This window comes from Sphaeramia orbicularis, chromosome 12 (assembly GCF_902148855.1).
Source record: "Sphaeramia orbicularis chromosome 12, fSphaOr1.1, whole genome shotgun sequence".
Taxonomy (NCBI): Eukaryota; Metazoa; Chordata; class Actinopteri; order Kurtiformes; family Apogonidae; genus Sphaeramia; species Sphaeramia orbicularis.
In genome coordinates, this window is record NC_043968.1 from 45,939,990 (window position 1) to 45,961,747 (window position 21,758).

Below are 21,758 nucleotides of genomic sequence, written 5' to 3' on the forward strand. Positions count from 1 at the left end.
AGTATTGTAATATTTGAGTAAAGTACAGTGTAAAAGAGCTGTAAGAGAATAATCCAAGAAATGAAGAAGCGTTAGGGTTGTAATTGCGAATCATTTCTGCATGAAACAAGATATTTGATGCAGAGTTTGAGGTACAGTTGAAGTCTGTTTAAAAGAATGGAAATAGAAAACTAATTTCAATGCGGATCAGTCAATCAGAGTCAATTAGATTTTTATCAGATGGCAGTTTGTGTTCAAGTTTGGAAAGATAAACACAACAAAAAGCAGGTGTAATGTTCCTAAGCCGATACAGGCAACTAATCTCTACTCAGCTCTGTGTGTGTGTGTGTGTGTGTGTGTGTGTGTGTGTGTGCGTGTGTGTGTGTGTGTGTGTGTGTGTGTGTGGACTGATCAGTGGATCAGTGTCATCTGTCAGCCCAACTGATGGACAGATGTCCCTGTCACCACGGAAACTATAGTCAGAGGAAATGGTCCCAGCTTCCATCTGTCCTCTGAGAACATGTAATTAAGTGATACTGTATCCTGCATGTGTGTGTGTGTGTGTGTGTGTGTGTGTGTGTGTGTGTGTGTGTGTGTGTGTGTGTGTGTGTGTGTGTTGGCGCTGCAGGGCAGGCTGGGAGCTCGGCATCTCTCTCAGATTCAGGAGGAGACGGACAGCAGAGAGCACAGGTAACAGAACAGCTGATTGGTTGATGTAATGATGCTTTCAGGCGTCATGCTTCCCATGTTTATTTTAAGAGGTTATTATTTTACCGACCACTTTCCACTGATTTTGGATATATACCTTGTTGTGGAATTGACATTTCTGACCAAAGTCAACATTTTAGGGTCAAGCAAGTCTGAAAAATATATAATAAAGATGAAATAGAGATCTATATCTAGTATATTTAAGGCATTTGTACACCAAATCCATATTTTTTTGTTTTTATTACATTAGACCTCGTACGGCATGTCATTCAAGTTTAGTGTACATACTGACTCCGGAACTTTCAATAACATTTTCCAAACAGCAAATTTGTCATTATTGTAGTTAAATAGAGTTTTCAGGTATCTGTACTTTAACTAATACTGATTTTCTGAAAATGTGTAACTTTTATCCCCTGCGACACAAATATCTGTACTTTCCTATTCTCACATTTTCAGTACTTTGGCATTTAACAGAAATTGAAAACATAATCGTTGCTCTATCAACAAAAAAGTAGCAAGATAATAATTATGTTTAAGAGGAAAAGAAATCCAAATAATATTGACTTTTTTTTTTAGTTTAATACCTTAATAAATATATTTTAGAACCATTGCTTTTTGGTAGAAGTTGCATAAATACTTCTACTTCTTTACACAAATATCAGTATTTGTGGAGAGTATGTTTACTTTATATGTAAGTTTGCTTGTTATTAAGCCGCTTTATATTACATCTGTTATACTTTAAAATATGTAGTAGTAAAGTTCATATTTTGTGCTGTGGATTGTGAATTAGGAAAACTAGTCATGATAAAAATCTAGTTAATCATCTGTTGCAACCTCATTCTCAAGCTATATGAAATTACTAATTTATTATGAGTTATAGCTGCTTTAACAGTGTGTAATATTTAATGGCATCTCGTGATGAAGTGGCAAAATGCAAACAACTGAACGCCATTCACTTCAGCCTCTTCTATGGGGACCCCAAAAAACCTGAAAATCTGTCATTAAAGCTGTTATATGGTTCATTTGTTCTTCACTTTTTGGTTAAGAAAATAATAACTCTAGATCTCACCTTAATGCTGGATAATACTTCCTGCTATAAAATTTTAAAAAAGAACGAACGCAAGTCCATTCTGAGCGATTATAATAACATGGCAATAAAACACCTTCTCCAATTTTTGGGAAAATTATCCAATCCAATTCAACTTTATTTGTAAAGCATTTTAAAACAACCACAGTGGACCAAAGTGCTGTACAGAAAAATAAATAAAACTAAAATAACATAGTAAAATACAAGAATGGATTAAAAGACATGGAACAACTGTAAAAAAATAAAAGAAGACATAAATAAATAAGTAAAAATACAGAAGCAAATTATCACACTGAAGAAGACAGAAGTCTTAAAACCACTGGCATGTGAAACAGACAGACTCTTTATATATATATATATATATACATATATATATATATATATATATATATATATATATATATATATATATATATATATATATATATATATATATATATATATATATATCCACTGTTGCCCAAAAAGTTGGAGTATTTTTGTTTTTTGACACTTTCCTCTTTTTATTCCTATTTGTACACATCAGTAATCACCTTTGACCAGGTACAATGAGTACCCCCATTAAATTCAAGTAATGACGAGTCCCAATTACTTTTTATCTACCAAGAACAAATTACATTGTCACAATCATTTCATGAGAAAAGAGCAAAATATTTTATAACAACCTTATGGGCAACAGTGTGTTTAAGTTAACCTGTAACACTGAAATCAGTTGTGCATTATTCTATGTTTTAAAAATCAATAAAAGACTTTGTCAAGTATGGCCTATTCCTAGTATAGATATAAACAGCTCACTCGAAATTAATGAAAACACAACCTCGCTCAAATTATGCAATGATACAGTACTGAAAACACAAATGAATATTATATTCCATGTGTGTCGTTAAAGTCATCCATATATTACACTCTAAGTCTTTAAGTACATTCTGAGGTTGGTTTGTTGTTGTATTTTATGGTATAGTGAGTATCTGAATATTATCTGTAACATGTTTTCAGTGTGTAGTTTGCTGTACTACATGTTTATTGAAGTAATGGATAGGTTTACGTGTACTTCATTCACCACTGAATACAGTAAAAAACTAGAAAAGCCCCCCCCGATCACCACCAAAATTTAATCATTTGTTGCTTTTGCCAGTATCAACATTTCCTGACATTTTCATCCAAATCCGTCCTTAACTTTTTGAGTTGTCTTGCACACGGACAGACGGACAGACAGACCAACACCGGCAAAAACATAACCTCCTTGGCGGAGGTATTAAAAAAAAAAAAAAAAAAAACAGTGGGATGGAAACATCACATTCTGAAATAGAGACTCAGTCCAGACCAGTCAGTCTGATACCACTGAGTGTGTGTGTGTGTGTGTGTGTGTGTGCGTGCGTGCGTGCGTGCGTGCGTGTGTGTGTGTGATACTCTCCACCAAACCATGACCTGGACAGAGGGATACGTTACCATGATCAGACCTGACTGTAAACAAATCTGAATGGAAACTGGTTTACATGGAGCAGTGTGTGTTTGTGTGTGTGCAGCTCAACAAACTAACAACACCATGAAGTGAAGTATGAACATTTCCCTTTCTCTTTCTCTACATCTGTCAGCACATGTTTCCTCCCTCCCATCGTTCAGCAGCAGCAGACAGGTGAACAGGGTGGTCCAGGTGTGACGGAGGCCAATGGTCAGGTGAGGAGGCGTCCGTCTGATCCAGCATCTCTGGCTCTGTACGAGCAGCAAAGGACGCTGGAGGACAACAGGAGTCTGCTGGAGGAGGTAATGTATGTCAGTGCAGATTTTTTTTCATTCTGATCTCTAGTAGGTAGCATGAGATCAGAACTCAGTGGGTTTTTAATGGGTTTTGAGGCCTTCAGAGGAAATAGCTAACAAATGTCTAAATATCAGAGTCTCTCTTGTATTTGTATTCAGTGGTGACATCAAATCACAACAAGAGGAAAGGATTTTGTAGAAGATGTCCAATTGCAATTTGTAAAGAGTAGTGGAGACACTGAAGTCAGGTGACCGTTGTTTATAGGTGAACATTTCACTTTTTACAGTGGCATTTATTCTTAAAAAGTGGAATTCAATCGTGAGAATTATCTGGGAGAACAAAATATGAAGAAATTGTTTCCTTCTGAGCTTATTTCCTCCAAATATCAGAAAGTCAATTAAAAAACATCCCATTTTAGAAACCAGGGCAATGTGGAAACCCTGTGGCACACAAGAGGAGGAGGGTGCACAGCTAAATGAATGAAATGAAATACATTAGTAATTATTTTTCAGAATTATATTTTAGGCTACATTTACTTTAAGTCTGTAGGAAATGAAAGGAAGTCATATAATGTCCCTTAAAAGCATTGTGTGTGTGTGTGTGTGTGTGTGTGTGTGTGTGTGTGTGTGTGTGTGTGTGTGTGTGTGTGTGTGTGTGTGTGTGTGTGTGTGTGTGTGCGTACATGTGTGCATGCATGTGTGTGTGCATAGTTGGGTCGTATCGAGGCGGAGCTTCGGGAATCTCTACGTCTGGATGTGGAACGGCAGCAAGAAGCTGAATTCCTCCGTCAGCAGGAGAACAGACTGTTGTGGCAAAACCTGTGTTACCTGAGCCTGAACCAACGTGTCGCAAAGTACAAGCATTAAATCATCAGTAATTAAGACAAAACTCTAAATTACATGGTTTAACAGCATATCACAGCTTCAGTAGACAGTGTAGTTTGCTATCATTGGGCAAAAAATCCATAACAGTATTTCAACATATTATAAGTCAAGTGGACAGGGAGGAAAGAAGACAAGTGCAGCTCTTATAGACTTTCAGTCACACAGAGGATAAACAAACAAGTGATGAAACCTGCAATAGGAAGAGGCATCACATCCTCCATCCTTATATCCAGACTGTGTTTAGGAGAAAGTGGAGAAAGATGCACAAGTGTATTTAAATTTTTTCCTGATTTCTGATTTCTACAGCTTTAAATGTTAGGTCTGAACCCCAAAACAGCCTTAAAAATGCCTTAAAACCACCAGATGTAACTTCTCTTCTGTTTGTACATATGCCCAGAACTATAACTAGAAATATGTTTAAAAAAAAAAAAAAAAAAAAAGTAATAATAAAATTTAAAAAAATAAAATAAAATAAAATAAAATAAAATAAAATAAAATAAAATAAAATGAAATAAACCAAGAAAAAGATTGAACTTAAATATTGGTATTAAGTAATTTTTCTTCATTCATTATTCTCATTTTGTTCTGGATTTGTTATATGTTTCCTCCATCCTTAACTGTGTTTTATGAAAATCTATGTATTTTACTGACACCTGGTTGATTTGTTAAAATGTTTCTTCTTCTTCTTCTTCTTCTTCTTCTTCTTCTTCTTCTTCTTCTTCTTCTTCTTCTTCTTCTTCTTCTCCTTCTTCTTCTCCTTCTTCTTCTTCATCATCTTCTTCTTCTTCTTCTTTTTCTTCTTCATCTTCTTCTTCATCTTCTTCTTCTTCATCATCTTCTTCTTCTTCTCCTTCTTCTCCTTCCTCTTCCAGGCCTTGGGTCAACAGCTACTTCAGAAAGTTCCCCATGCACATCTACTGTCTGCCAGTCCAAAATGTCACTCACAAAGGAAGGAGGCGGGGCCAGAAGAAGCAGAAGAAGAAGCGATGAGGGGGCGGGGCTTATTGTAGGAAATATGAAGATTTATTGATATACGTATGTTGTTGTTTTATGTTTTAACGAAAAATAAATATGGTTTCCTACCCAGCCTTTCATTTTATCTCCTCTTAAACAATGAAACATCATCATTATATTTCTCCATCAAAGCCAACAAAATAAACACACAGATGAATTGGACTTATGTTAAAAGTCCAGACTGTGATATTACTGATTCATAGTAGTGAAAGTGCAGTTTGGGAGCATCTAAAACTACAAGCTGTGATGAATGGGCCCTTGCACCCTCATGCCACTCGGGGTTAACCACAGTCAAGATGTTTTTATTGATGGCAGTATGCATGAGAGATGAGAAAAAAAGAATTTAATTAGTTAAGTAAAATTCAAAAGGCTGTAATTCATGTTGATTGTGGCATTAGCCCTGTGTTTTCTTGTCTCCAGTAGGTGACACTGTTGCGGTGCTGTTATATTGTTATGTAAATGTAGTCAGGACTACCAAACATGAGAAATATATGGAAGACGGCATAAATAATAGTAGTAGTGCTAGTAAAAGTGGTAATAGCGGTAGTAGTAGTTGTTGTGAGTAGTAGTTACCGTTGTGTACTTTACCATTATCGGCTTTGAACGCAGCATTACGTCGCTACGTCTCTACGTCACTCTCCTGTCCAGCCCTTCTGTGTGCGTGCACAGCTTCAGCCCAGAGTCACAGTCATCATGGTGAGCTTTTGTTTTATTTATACCCTTATAAACACAGAAAAACTTTTACAGCATATGTATTTAGCTCTGAAATCACCCCATCTCACAGTGACTTTTGAAAATAGTGTGCAGTGAGTTTGTTTTGTTGGCTGCAGCCGTGAAGTTCTCTGTTAGCCAACGATGCTAACCGGCGAGAAAGCACATGGGCGTTGTGGATGTGCTAGCGGCTATGCTAGCTACTGTAGCAACAATTAATACATCCTAATACAGTATGGTGTGGCGTTTATACCTGTGAGAGTCAGAGTGATAATAAATGTAAAGCTGAGGATGTAAAGTGGAGCGGCTGTGTGTTCTTGCTCATGTTCCTGTTAGCATGCTAGGTTAGCTTGTCAGTTTGGCTTTGTGGCTGTCACAGACAAATCGGCGATTAGGGGAATTTAGTACCAGACGATCTAAATTATGTTGAAAACCGTGTTTGTTCAGTGGTTCTTGCGTCAAACTACCTAGGCAGTTTACAGCCTGAGTTGCCATCAGAGTTTGTATTTCTTCGTCTGATTCTTTTATTTGATTGAAACCTTCTAGCGGTTTCTAGGATGAGCTGGGCGGGGCTATGATTGGTTGCATTCAAGTCTAAATCGGAATAAATAATTTTACTGTTAACGCCCATATACGCCAAGTAGAGTAGCAATATTCAGTCATATAATCAATTTTTGACAGGTTATCAAAGTTTAATGTGTATTTTGCCAATAAACTAAATGTAAATCGGCAATCAAGTAGATGTCAGTATCTTCTGTAATGTCACCATGAGCAAGCCAGGAATTTTTTTTTACATGCGTCTAATTTAGGATAGCAAATGAAATATCTGACACATTACACATGTTGGACTTAGATGCACATCTTAATTAATGCACCCCCTTTAAATTCATTTAACAGAAATGTAAAGTCTCATAGTACTTCTTCGTGCATTCCAATATCATCGTCTTGTTATTTTTCCAGTGTACTAGCCTGATTTGTCTGTTGTCTTCTGTGTCTGTAGGCGTCCTTATCAATGGCCCCGGTCAACATCTTCAAACATGGAGCTGATGAAGAGAAAGCTGAGACTGCACGACTGGTGAGATTGATTAGGATTTAGTCCTTGTCTATATCAATATAAAGTTGTTTTTTTTGTTTTGTTATTACATGTACTGTCAGCGCATCCTCTGAATGTGTGTGTGCTCTCTGCAGTCGTCTTTTGTGGGTGCCATTGCCATTGGAGATCTGGTGAAGAGTACATTGGGTCCAAAAGGCATGGTAGGTCAATTACACCAGTTGTAATTTGTAGCAAACTGTTTATGCTGGTAAGGTTTTGCTGTGGTGCATCATCATGGCAAAATCCTTGCCGCCACACCATACATTTGATACAAAAAAATCATCACCGTTGCATTAAACTTATTGATATATAATAGGCCTCCTATCTTCAATAACAAGCCGCGTGCGCTCTATCCTGCTGCACAGTTTTTACCCCCGTATTTTATTTTATTTTTTTACCCCCTAAGATTTATGCACATGCGCAACCACATTCCTGTCGATGTAAACATCTGGGAGTGATCCAGTAGTGAAACCTGTCATACAGAATTTACCCCATCTATTTATCATTCATTATAGTAAATTTGACTTTACTTGGATATTCAAATCTACACAGTAAATGGAGGTAAAAATAATATAAGTGTAAAACCAGCACACTATGTGCTGTACTAAATTTACCCACATGGTGTGCATGTGCAAAAACACCGTAAGTACAAAAATAGTAGGGGTGTAAAAATTGTACATGACACTGCATCTTTCTGAAGTAATTGGAATATCAGCGCGTGAAGGGATTTTTTTTTTCTGCAGCGATCGGCTGCTACAATGAAAGGTGAGTGTTTCAAATAAAATTATCATAGTGTTAATCTTTGGATTGGACTATAATAGGTGGGTCACCACCACCAGCAGAGTTTCTGTGCAGGAGAGATCTTTTATGAGAAACCAAGAAGAAGTAAGTGCATGGACAAAACCTGTGCACTATGTCATTGATTGTATCATGACTTAATAATTGATACTAATTTAGTTATTAACCAAGAGATCAATTCCACTGGAAACACTGAAATTCCACAGGAAACACTGAAACTAGTTGTTTGCCTGCTTTAGCATAATAGCATGTCAAAGTAAAAAAACATTCATACGACTGGAGTTTGTCAGCAGATCACCTCTTGTCTTACTTTTCTCGCTGCTTTTTAAAAAAAAAAAAAAAAAAAAAATTTTTTGAAAGACCATTGATGGTTACAATTACAAGCAGAGAATGTTGTATTGCCTCTGCATTGCCATACAAATAAGTCATGTTGTTCCTTTATTTTTTTAAGTGTTTTATTAAGTGGCATTTTTTATATGCTTTATCTATAACTGAATATCCATCTCTTGTTTCAGGATAAAATCTTGCTGGGTGGAGGAAAAGGCGGCACAGTGACTGTTACCAACGACGGAGCAACCATCCTGAAAGCCATTGGAGTCGATAACCCAGCTGCCAAAGTTCTGGTTGGTGAGTGAAGCTGCTGAATGTGTGCCTGAAACTAGCTGCAGAAATATGAACTGAGGCTAGCACATTTCATGTGAAGAAATGAAAAAATAGTATTTGCTCAGTTGATTCACATAAAATATAATAACTAACCAATCTATCTGTAACCATGTTATTCAAATGTATTTAAAAGTAGGTTATGGATTATAAAGAACTTTTAATTAAGTCATCACCATCTACAAAACTATGTATAGGGTTTGTCTTATAGATCAATAACCAATTTATTTAGAATATAATGAGAGGCTTAAACTATTTTCACTCTCTCTAGTTTATCAGGTTAAGGATATCTGTATCATTTAATATAATACAATTTTATTTTATTAAATATGCTCCTCTTCTCCATCTAATGATGCAGACATAAAAAGATGGGTAATTGTGGCTTGGTTTAATACATGTTTGTGTTTTCAGACATGTCCAAGGTCCAGGATGATGAAGTTGGCGATGGGACAACCTCCGTCACAGTGCTGGCTGCAGAGCTGCTGAGGGTAAGAACCTGCAGGTTTAAAGCATCGCAGCAGACTGAGATTAGAAGTGAAGGAGTGTCTCATCTGTTGTTGTTACATTCACAGGAAGCAGAGCTTCTGATTGCCAAGAAGATTCACCCACAGACCATCATCTCTGGGTGGAGGAAGGCAACCCAGACAGCCAGAGAGGCTCTGAGGGAGGCAGCGGTGGACCACAGGTCAGACGTATACTAATGCATAACAAAAAACGTTTTCACAGGAGATTTTCCTTTTGGTGCTCAGAATGAAGTAGTAATCTGATTTGTTTCAGAGCTTAGCGGAGTAATTGAAAGTTGAAAAAAAAAATGCACCAATCAATCAAATTTTATTTATATAGCGCCAAATCGTAACAAAAGTTATCTCTTGACACTTTACATATTGAGCCGATCAAAACGTACTCTCAAGCCAACATCAGCATGTATTTTGATCATTTTGTCAGTTTTTTAAGGGAAAAATCTGTAATTTTTGCTGGCTAAAATTCTTTAAATGTATAGGTTTTATGTTTGTCTCTGTCATAGTTGATGGTAAACTGAATATATTTAGGTTTGTTGGCTGAAAAGATTTCTTTGAAATTATCAGATAGGTCAGTGAAAAACCTAACTCTTTAAGTGTGAATACCTGCTGCATGTGTGTCATAACTAATATTACTAATATAATAGTAGTAATTATTACTAACTGATTTTTTTTAACTTAACTACTTGCTGCAACTGTTTCCACTGTCATTTTGATAATACTGTCACTTTTATGTATTTGTTAAACGGGGACAGTGTGTATTGACGAACACATCTGAAGATACACACAATGTTTTTTTCATTGAAGACTAAATTTATTGATTGACTATTTATGGTAATTCGGTGCATTAATAAATGGAAAAAGTTCATACAATAATAAAACACTGACTGTAGATTGTAAATATTTTCCATTAGACATCTAATACAAAAGCAAAAACACAAATCCCGCAAAGCCATTAAATGTAGAATATTGATGATAATGATGATGATATGAATATGGGATGTTCATGAAAAGGCACCAAACTTCCTTTTATACATTTGCTTTTCTTTCTTTTCAGTGTTTGATCTATTTATCCTCATCTGTGTTTTAATGTTTCTTCCTCCTCCGTCTCCTCTTCGTTCCCTTCTTGTCTCTATAGCAATGACCCAACTCGTTTCCAGGAGGACCTCCTCAACATTGCCCGGACCACACTGTCCTCCAAACTGCTGACTCACCACAAAGACCACTTCGCCCAGCTGGCTGTAAATGCCGTAATGAGACTGAAAGGCTCAGGAAACCTGGAGGCCATCCACGTCATTAAGAAGCTGGGGGGAAGTCTCACCGACTCATACCTGGATGAAGGTGAGGCCACCTTCGTCGTGTCTCGGTTCTGATTTTATACTTCTGTTTGGCCTCTGTGACATCATGTCCTCTTTATCTTCTTCAGGTTTCCTGTTGGACAAGAAGATTGGAGTGAACCAACCTAAGAGGCTGGAGAACGTCAAGATCCTGATCGCCAACACTGGCATGGACACAGACAAGATTAAGGTACAAAGTCATGCACACACTGGGGAGGTGTAACCATGGCAACCAGGGTGGGGTGGTTTTTACTTGATATGATTGATTCTTAAAACACCTGCAGACACATTTAGGTGTTTGACCTCTGCCTGAGGTCTGAGGGAATTTTATGAAAAAAACTTAATTTGTCCAAGAGGTTTAATCTGCACAAATAACGGAAATCACCTGCATGGGTTTAGATGTAGGTTTTATTGATGCACAGTCTGTAGTAACACTCTCAGGGCTTAATGTGATTTTTAAGGAGTCCACATGGTACATTATTGGACACAAAGAGTTGGTCTACAAGTGGTGAAGTGCCTGTGTCAGATGATCTGATGCTCCTAAAATCCTGAATATCAGACAAGTTTATTGGCCAAGCTAGAAGTAATTACTTTTATTTCAAAATACCATTAAAGGTCTGCACACATCATCCAGCACCTTTGTTAAGGAGGTTATCCAGTCCGCTTTCACAACCTTTCCTAGAAGGCAGAGTTGACAACATTGATTGATGACATCAAAAGTGATGGAAGTTATATAAGAATAAAAATGCTGTGTGTTGAGATAAATAAGATGTTTCTACATAACGTGTTTGGTTGTATACCAGATCTTTGGCTCCAGGGTTCGTGTCGACTCCACAGCGAAGGTTGCAGAGATTGAACTTGCTGAGAAAGAGAAGATGAAGGAGAAGGTCGACAGGATCCTGAAACATGGGATTAACTGCTTTATCAACAGGTACACAGACAGTCAATGGTGATCTTTGTTGGATTTGAATAAATGAAAGCAGCTTTTTCTGCAAGTTCCCTCTGGTTTCTTTCGAGTAAACCTGTAGTTTCTTGGTCGTTCTCTTCACAGACAGTTGATCTACAACTATCCAGAACAGCTGTTTGCTCAGGCCGGCGTCATGGCCATCGAACACGCAGACTTTGCTGGTGTGGAGCGTCTCGCATTGGTCACTGGTATGTATGAAGAACAGCAAACAAAATACAGCCAGTAACAGGTTCTTTTCTTTGTCTGTGCTTGTTTTTCTGTGGATTCAAATTGTTCTATTTGATAAAGTTTTGAGTTGTTATAAATATTTGGTTGAATTAAGTATTCTACCAATTGTTGCAACTTAAGTGCAACAGAAACACTAATGTGGAAAATCTGATGGTAAACTGAAATCTGTTTTTCTATTTGTAGTCATACCATTGAGGAGATATGTCCAGTGGTGTGTTAACTGATGGATAATGTCTTTGTGTGCTCAGGTGGTGAGATCACATCCACCTTCGACCATCCCGAGATGGTGAAGCTCGGTCACTGCAAACTGATTGAGGAGGTGATGATCGGAGAGGACACACTTATCCACTTCTCTGGAGTCGCCATGGGTATGAACACAAACACACACACACACACACATGCACAATATGTATGAACATCTTGCATTTTTACTTTTCATCCTCTTTGCTTCAGGTGAGGCGTGCACTGTTGTCCTACGAGGAGCAACTCAGCAGATTTTGGATGAGGCAGAGCGTTCACTGCATGACGCTCTGTGTGTATTAGCACAGACTGTGAAGGAGCCACGCACTGTGTATGGAGGAGGTATGTATGCTCACAAAAACACATGAAATAACACAAGAAAATAATTAAAGTATTGGTCTTCAGCCGCTAGATGCTTCCTTAATTGCCAGCTAGCCTCTGATGTTTGATGAGGTTCATGTGGGACACAGTGGCTTTTCAGAGATTCATCCTGATGTTTCCCTAAACTGTTATATTGGCAAAGCTAAAACAGAAAAACAGCAATTATCTGAGAAGTGATACTGGTACAGGGTTCCCGCAGGGTCTTAAAAGTCTCAAATTTACAAATTTGCATTTAATACCTTAAAAAAAAGTCTTTAAAAGGTATTACATTTGATATGGTAGGTCTTAAGTTATGTTGCCATAAACTTATCCATTGTATTTTGTTTAAATGTGTCTGGGAAATGTCCAAGCTGCAAAGAAAGTAAAAGTGTACTCTGTTCCACCTGTTCCATCCAGACAATTTACACTGAAATTAGGAACCAGTTATCGCTAACTTTGCACCCCCTGGTGAGAAATTACTCGGAAGGGTGGGAATCAAGATGTTGGACTAATTAAATACATTTTCCTAAATTCTAGGAGTCATGAATTTTTGCCAGTATGGCTGTGTGAAATGGGTATTCAGTTCTGATGTTGGTCTTAAAAAGGTCTTAAATTTAACTTGTAGAAACCTGTAGGAACCCTGTGATAACCCTCTGTGCTGAGATGACCACTATTACCCAAAGCAGTCATTTTTGCTAAGAGCAGTAAAAGGTGTTTAAAGTCTATAAATCTGCTAAACTGAATTTTCCTAGAGAAATCTTCCGAGATATTCTTTGGTTATGTTACTGATATGAAAAAACTCTAAATTGTTATGAAGCTTTGGTAAGTACTGCATTCATCTTTCTCATGGTCCTTACCGGCTGTATTTTGACTCCACCCCTCACCAGGCTGCTCCGAGATGCTGATGGCGAAGGTGGTGACTGATCTGGCCAATAGAACACCAGGAAAGGAGGCAGTTGCCATGGAGTCATTCGCCAAAGCTCTGAGGATGGTATGGATCCAACTGTTGGTTTTCTTTTTAAAGGATAACTTCGTGTTTCCATGATTGGCATGAGAAAAGAGTTTTATCAAAATGAGGTTTTTTGTGAATTCAGCAGTTCAGTCCAAGTTAACATAATTTTGTATGAATATGTTTATTTACATTTGTACTGTCTTCTGACTGAACTGTTTTTACATTGGTTCCTCCTCCAGCTTCCAACCATCATTGCAGACAACGCCGGTTACGATAGCGCTGATCTCGTGGCTCAGCTGAGAGCCGCACATCAGGAGAACAAGACCACTTTTGGACTGAGTGAGTGAACACAGTACAAATAAATACACAAGCATAGGACTCAAAGAGTCGCAGATCAGATCTGATACTCGGATATAATTATTCCACTCATGGTCATGAAGAAGGCCCTACAGTGTATGTCCTGTTCAGACAGAACTGATAACAGATGCAGATAATAAAGTAACTCCAGTATTTTGTCACATATTGATCTCTACTGTTAAAGTAGGCATCAGTCTGCAGTATTGTGGCATTTCTTTACAGCTCTGCCTTTACCTAATGATCCTTTTTCCCATGTAGACATGTCTGAGGGCACAGTGGGCAACATGGCAGAGCTGGGCATCACAGAGTCGTTCCAGGTGAAGCGTCAGGTGCTGCTGAGCGCATCTGAGGCCGCAGAGATGATCCTGAGAGTTGACAACATTATCAAAGCAGCACCCAGGTCAGTTTTTGTATCTGACTACAAATCTGTTAATCTGTCATCTAATCTGACTGATTACTAATTATTTATCGACCCCTTTTTTTGTAGGAAGAGAGTTCCTGACCATCACCCCTGCTAGAGGAAGAGGATCAGTGTTGTTATTTATCACGTCTGTGTCGCTCAAAATAAAGAAAAACTCCGTTTTTTTTTCCATGTTGTTCTCCCATTCTGGAAGCACTGCACAGGCTAGCTAGCTAACACTAGTTAACCATTAGACACAGCTAACCTGTGGCTCTACTAATGCTAGCACCTGGAAATAGACAGAGACAGCAGAAACAGTATCTTACTGTGAAACTGACTTAAAATGTTCCACTAACATTAGCTGAGTTCACAAGACATGCTGGAGTCTGGTTAAGCTAATGTTAGCCAGTTAGCGGCCATGTTGCTGAGAAACAAAGTTTGGACGTTGCCTGTTTTGTTTACTGAAAATAATAAATGAATCCTCATCAGTAAATTTGTCTTTTATGTTTTCTTTATATTACAAGGGTCTACCAAGTACTGCATTGAAGTTTTTTTAATTGGATTATTTTACACGACTACACATTATTTGATTATTTTGGGGTTTTTTTTCATCTATCAGTCTAAAGTCCTGTCAGCACTGCTAAAATTCTCATAATTGTCCTGTTTATGCAAGAGTTACAGCTGAAAGCTTTTATAAGTCAGGTCCCAGATGCAGTCGACAATCTCCCTTCTCTATTTCATATTTATGCTGAAAACTAAAATGGTTTCCCATCATCTTTATCATATCTTTGTTACCAATACTCATTTAACAACAAAATTATAGTGTACATCTTTTTATCCAATTTTTTTGTATACTACATTCATAAAAAAATAAGTTTCTCTCAGGAGGAGCATAGCAGCCCATTAGCTTTGTAGAAAATCAGGAAAAAACTGTGGCTACCACAGATGGCAACCACTTTATTCTTTTTGTGTATGTTTTGTTTGGCCTTAGTAACGCAGTTGATCAGGTCAGAGTCACCAAGACCTCAGAATGTCACCACATTCAACCAAAAGTCCAAACCAAAGATAGTCTACAGTAAAACTGCAGACTTCCACAGTGTGGAACTTTGGCTGTTAAAAAGACAATGACTATTTTTCCTCAAATAAAAGCTGACCACATGTGCAATATTATACATGGAAAAATGACAATATTCAGTTTTGTCTGAAAGTGAATCACAAGAAAATGAACTTAACAATTTGCAAGGTCTGTTTACATACTTGTGAAACTTTTATATACTTAGTTTTAGTTGCATGAATTGTGTGTTGTGTTATTCAAAGAATGATTATATATTTTGAGAAACCTTTCCTGCACACATTGGCACCCATGATTTGTGATTGTGTTTTTGGGTGGATTTTCTTACAGTTTCACCAGATAATGATCCAATCAGAAAAGTGATGAACCTTAATAAAGTGGTCAAGGTCTGCAAACAGCCAGTCTGACCACAGACACTCAGACAGAGATGTGGAGACTAGTGTTGGCGGTTCTGCTGTTTTGGACATGGACAACCTCAGCACTGGTCAGGTAGGAACTTTGAGAATTTGAAAAAAAAAAGTCAAAAGTTAGTTTTTCTCTTTGCATTTGACTAGATGTGTATCAGCAGAAAGGGCCTTGTAGTAAGTTAGAGAACTGTAAATGAAGCGTTACTTTTTTTGTTTTCCTGTATTTTAAACCTTTTTGAAGTTTTCTACCTATGTTTGCATCAATCCTTCAGGGTCCCTCTGAAGCAGATGCGTTCACTTCGAACAGAACTGAGAGCCGTGGGCCTGTTAGATCAGGTCCTCAAAGAAAATCACCCTGACACATACAACCGGCGCTACGTTCAGTGTTTCCCACCCGGACTCACTTCGCTGAGCCTCGGACGCTCCTCTGAGAAGATCTATAACTATATGGATGTAAGAAAACCTACACTGTCATATGCAGAGGTTACTGGTGCATAGAACAACTGGTTAAACCTCCATCAGTAGATAAACCTTAGTGCTGCTTTCTGTAGAATCCCACTGGTGGATGCAAATGCAATTTTATTATAGTTTAGTTTAGAAATGCACAGATCGGAAGAGAACAAAAGCCAACTTTATAACTAAATACATGAATAAATACATTTTGTTACTTACATTGTATTTATTCATGTATTTATTCATATGTTTATATTTATTCACTTAATATGCAGCACATTTTGACTGAAAATAAATAAATAAAGGTTTCTAACACTTCTAGGTCTTCCTCAAAGCTCTTGATGAAGATGCTGATTCTAGAATTTCTTCCCCATTGAGGAATAAGGCACATTTGTACATTTCTGGGATTTTCTAAGAAATTAAGGCACCTACTGCTCTGGGGGGGTCATAAGCATGCTGCTGTGTAGTATATATCAACATGATTAATTTCTCACTAATCAAAATGTCGATGATCATGAACTGAGAGCATGTTTTCATTTAATGTATAAAATCCACCACATTTGTGGATGTTCATACTGGTAATAGTACCGAAAGGACTGACACTAATTTCTGAAACAACTGAAGGTACGAACATGAATCACATAATCAGATTAGGTTTTAAAGGTCAAGGGGATGATGTCTAACATATACACCATGTTTCTTTCTGTGTATCAACAGAAAGAAATTATTCAGCATAGTGGACATGATCTCAGGCATGAAGTATCTGCAATCTGTGATTATCTAGTTTGTATATTTTACATTTATTTAAATTTTTTCCCCGACATTTTAGTCACATTTCACAATACGCTGACACAGAAACATAGAAAGAAAGAAATACGAAAAAGTACTAAAATAAATGTAGACATAAAATTGCTAAATTGATTAAAAATATATATATACACTATATGTAGACATGTGTAAATAAATGAGTTTTATTAACTTATGTATTTAATGATTTATTTCTGTACAATCAGTTCCATTAATTGACTTCATTTTAATGACTGCAAAATTTGCCTGTTTTCTTATCTATTTACATGCGACCATGTCATTAAATTAATATTGAGGTGACAAATCCCACCCATTCCCCTAAAATCTGTGCCTATGATACCATGCACATTTTGTTTTTATTTGTAGAAAATATGAATCAATTCATTTAAAAAAGTTAAAAATAAATAAATAAATAAATAAATAAATGTATTTGATGATAGATTTCCAGGTATGTTTCTGTAACCTGAGTTGTACTGGTTATGTACTTTTTGTCTTGTCTCTAGTATTAAGTTAAAGCAGCTACAGTTTCATGCATCCACAGTGTTTTTAATGCTAAAGCCACATCCATCCAAACACTTCTGCTGTATTTGTGTGACAGGCTCAGTTCTATGGTGACATCAGTTTGGGGACTCCACAGCAGAACTTCTCTGTGATTTTTGACACTGGCTCGTCCGACCTGTGGGTTCCATCGTTCTACTGTGTCAGCCAGGCCTGTGGTACCACAACACTACACAACACAAAAGAGGCTTTAACACTAACAGAACCACTCACAGTTACACTGAGTTTAAAAAGGATTTGCATGTGTTTGGTTCAGAGTCTATTCCTTACCTTGGAAACAGCAGTTCATTAAATTTTTCATTTGATATTATGTCGTTTTATGATAGCACAGTCTTTTCTGACTCTGCATTTGTGTGTTCACAGCTGGGCACAAACATTTCAAGGCATTTGAGTCAACTTCATATAATCCTGACGGTCATGTATTTGGGATTCAATATGCAATGGGACACCTGATGGGAGTCACTGCCGTAGACACTCTGACGGTCTGTTGATTTCATCTGCATTAGATGACTTTATGTCCCATGATAAACCACTGTTCATACATTTTAAGTGTCAGTCTTTCATCACTAGAGTTAATAGATCTACAGCTGTAGATTTGATAGGCTACTGCTGATCACCACAATCAACAATGTCAAAGATTAAGAATGTTTAAGATAATGAAAATGGAACTAAATTTTCAGAAGAATTTCAAAGGTTTGATATATAAGATTTGTACCTGTTTACCTGCTTATGGTCTGTTTTGTGTTGGGAGCTGGTTGTTGACACTACTTAAGACAACAGTTGTCTAGATCCTATTGACTATAAAAATAGAGGAAAACGCTGCTGTGACGTTATCTACTGGTTTTGAGGACCGCCATTTTGAAGCCTTTTGTTTAGTGCTGTACACACTGATCCATATCTGAATAAAATGGCGGAGGCTGGGAAGAGTGAAGGATGAAGCCAAAGACATTTAAGAACAAGATGGTTTACAGGAGAGTGACTTCCTGTTTTAGTGTCATGTTTTTCCAGTGTCTCGCAATTAGCCAGTTTAATGCTAACATTAGCATTAAGTTATGCTTATGTTACATCACAAGTTTGTTCAATAAACAAAAAACACAGCAACCATACCCTTATTTATGAATAATTATAAGAGTCAGCATAATATTATATTATTATTATTATAATGATTATTATTACTTTCATAATTATATTGCTTGTATATTGTTATGACTACTATTACTATTACTTTATCACTTTGTTATAACTTCTGTTCTGTGATGATTTTATATATATATATATATATATATATATATATATATATATATATATATATATATATATATATATATATATATATATATAGTGCATACTATAACATCATATTGTAACATAATAACATACTACTACTTGCCACACTTGTTTCTGGCAATGCTTTCCAATGTGCAATTGCATTTTTTTCACCACTGTTTTTCATAGTTGTTTTTTTTTTTTGTTTGTTTGTTTGTTTTTTGGGGGGGGGGTATAGTTATGTTATTGTATTGCTTTTTTATTCCTTTTTTTCTAATGGTATTTCTTGTGTGTATATTCCATGTCATGCTGCTTTTGGAACATCAATTTCCTGAGGGCTCTGCCCAAGGAATTATTAATGTTCCATCTAATCTAATCTAATTTGATCTAATCAGATCTAATCTAAATAAAAATTGACATGTTATATAAAAATTAACTTGCTGTATGTTGTCATGAACATAACTGTATTAAACTGTAAACTGTATTTTCTACCAGGCTTTATATTAGTTTGTGCTGTAAAACTGAGTATTTTATCATTGGGTCTAAGGGGATTGGCTAACTTTAAGAGCCATCTTCAAGTGAACATTGAAGGACCTGGAATTTGTGGCACTTTGACATAAGCTTCATCTTTGAGCCAAGGAGGTTGTTGTTTGCTATATCCATCATGGAAAATCCTGATGCTTACTCTTGAATTCTTCACCTCTTACTAATGGAAATAACTAGCCAAACGCAGAATCCAACACAAACTTCACTTAAAAGTGCAAGCATAAACAGACCTACTTATTGAACCTTTAGGAGTTTAATGTCCTTTAAGGACAGTAGAAGTCAGGAGGTCCTTAATGTCCCACACAGCAATAGTGATTCTGACACAGTGACAGTCATGGGGTCATGACGTTGGTGCTATGTGTGCTAAAAAGATGGATTTTATGTATTTGCTGGCAGAAAATAACAAAATAAACTAAACCTAAGGTGGACCTAAGCCTTTCTTTTAACTTCATTCTAGATCGGGAATCTGACTATATTAAATCAGAAGTTTGGTGAATCCGTTTATGAACCTGGTTCTGTCTTCGTGCTGACAAAGTTTGATGGAGTGTTGGGGTTGGCATACCCATCCCTGGGACAAATCCCAGGCAACCCTTTTTTTGACAACTTGATGGTACAGAAGAAGGTGGATGAGGCAGTCTTCTCCTTCTACCTCAGCAGGTGAGATCTTACCTGACTGAGTTAAAGCTGCAGAGTTTGATCGGGCAAAAGTTAAGCGATAATTCTACCTATGTCTGTTCTTGGACTGTAGAAAATCCACCCTGGGACATAAACCCTCAGACAAGACTCCAGTGCTGTACTCCATTGCTTAAACTTGGAAAAGTGTCTTCACTTGATAATGTCAAGTCATCTGTATTTATCTTTAGTCATATATATATATAATTTCCCGATTTTGGTGTTTGCAGCTTTAACTTGTTATTTAAGGATTTTTACTTTCTATAGGTTTTGTTTTTTTATGGTTTTTGTGTTTGTACAGCAGATGTTTCACACAATGAGCCAAAGGATGTGGTTGTATATTGTATTATTGGATTGTATTCATTTCAACTAAATTCTAAACATTATTTGTCTGTGGTTTGAAAAAAAAAAGTTCCAAATAATCTTCAGGAGAGTTTTAGAAGATTTTAATGAAATTCTATATTGTTGTTATTTCTGTGCTCAAACTGTTTGAGTCACTTTGCGTCAAGAAAAATTGAATAATTGGTAGTTTGTTGACTTAACTGAGTCTTCACCAACAGAACATCGACAAATGGAGACAACACAGAGGGCGAACTCTTGATTGGTGGAATAGATGAGACGTTGTATAGCGGGCCTATCCATTGGGTTCCTGTGACTGTTAAAGGATATTGGCAGTTAAAGATGGACAGGTTGTAAATGTGCTTCTACATAATTAGAGAATTCATCCTAATTTTGGTGTTGTTGCTAAATTACAAATGTAAATGATAATAATGTGACATAACACTTTTCCTGGTTTTCAGGGTAGATGTACAGGGCATGAATTCATTCTGTTCTAACAGCTGCCAAGCAATTGTTGATACAGGATCCTCCCTTATCGGTGGACCAACCCATGCTATACTCACCCTCCAGCAGTTGATTGGGGCAACTCCCACAAATATTGGAGAGGTAAATTATTTCAAGTTACAGAATTAAGGAGAAAATGCAGTTTTGTTAAATGTTAGTGACATGTTATTCTTTGATGAAAAATAATAGTTATATTCTTCTTAAAGCTCCTTTCCAATCATGAAGTGTTTATTTGTATGTATAATGAATTTGTGCGCCAACTATATATTGTATTATTGTGCACTTCCAAGAAAGGAACACATAAAATGAAATGAAACCTTTATGTTTGTGTTTCAGTTTCTTATAGACTGTGCTAGATTGTCCAGTTTGCCTCAAGTGACATTTGTGCTGGGAGGAGCAGAGTTCACACTGACCAGTGCACATTATGTTCGGAGGGTAACTGTCTTTCTATTTTTGACCCTTTATATACAGTGTAATTCTGTGTGGAAGAATGCAGGTTTTGAAAAGAAAATTTAGCATTATCTAAACGGATGAAGCTATCAAATAGTTCTTAAATCCTATTTCTTTGACAAACAAAATGAAAAGTTATTTTTTTCTATAAGTATGAAAACACAAATAACTAGTGTAATGCAGAAATCATGTTGTCATTTCCAGGAGATGCTTGCTGACAAAGTAGTGTGCTTCAGTGGTTTCCAAGCCATTGATGTTGATTCCTCTGAGGGCCCTCTGTGGATTCTGGGAGATGTATTTCTGAGAGAGTACTACAGCGTCTTTGACAGAGAACATGACCGGGTTGGGTTTGCAACCGCTGTACACCCAAGCGAACAGTGATCTGCTGACAGATGTCTGATTAATAAACGCATCAATAAAAAAAACTCAAGCATGTGCGGTTATTTAAAAGGCACCTGTTACCCATGGTGACATTATCTATCATTGTTTTAATAAAAAAGAGTGTATGGGTTACTTTACATATATCATACATCTGGTTCTAGAACAAGATTTTCTATAAACTATAAGTTCTTTTCAGTTACCCTGTTTATCAGCAATTTATCCTGCAACTCATCATGGTTTAAAGTAGGAGA

General features: G+C 36.8%; 2 protein-coding genes across 2 annotated transcripts; both read left to right on the forward strand.

Moving 5' to 3' along the window:
• Positions 1-6,044: 6,044 nt before the first annotated feature.
• cct2 (chaperonin containing TCP1, subunit 2 (beta)) lies at positions 6,045-14,545 on the forward strand. Its single transcript, XM_030149636.1, has 16 exons — positions 6,045-6,127; positions 7,143-7,217; positions 7,331-7,396; positions 8,549-8,660; positions 9,105-9,181; positions 9,266-9,378; positions 10,350-10,552; positions 10,638-10,738; positions 11,352-11,479; positions 11,600-11,703; positions 11,992-12,111; positions 12,197-12,325; positions 13,231-13,334; positions 13,535-13,634; positions 13,911-14,052; positions 14,140-14,545. The coding sequence occupies exons 1-16, from the start codon at positions 6,125-6,127 to the stop codon at positions 14,168-14,170; spliced, it is 1,608 nt and encodes a 535-aa protein (XP_030005496.1). The 5' UTR covers positions 6,045-6,124; the 3' UTR covers positions 14,171-14,545.
• Positions 14,546-15,524: 979 nt separating this feature from the next.
• On the forward strand, positions 15,525-21,712 carry nots (nothepsin). The gene is made up of 9 exons (XM_030149637.1): positions 15,525-15,613; positions 15,804-15,984; positions 17,390-17,507; positions 17,713-17,831; positions 19,619-19,818; positions 20,394-20,522; positions 20,634-20,778; positions 21,013-21,111; positions 21,331-21,712. The coding sequence occupies exons 1-9, from the start codon at positions 15,552-15,554 to the stop codon at positions 21,505-21,507; spliced, it is 1,230 nt and encodes a 409-aa protein (XP_030005497.1). The 5' UTR covers positions 15,525-15,551; the 3' UTR covers positions 21,508-21,712.
• The last annotated feature ends 46 nt before the right edge of the window (positions 21,713-21,758 follow it).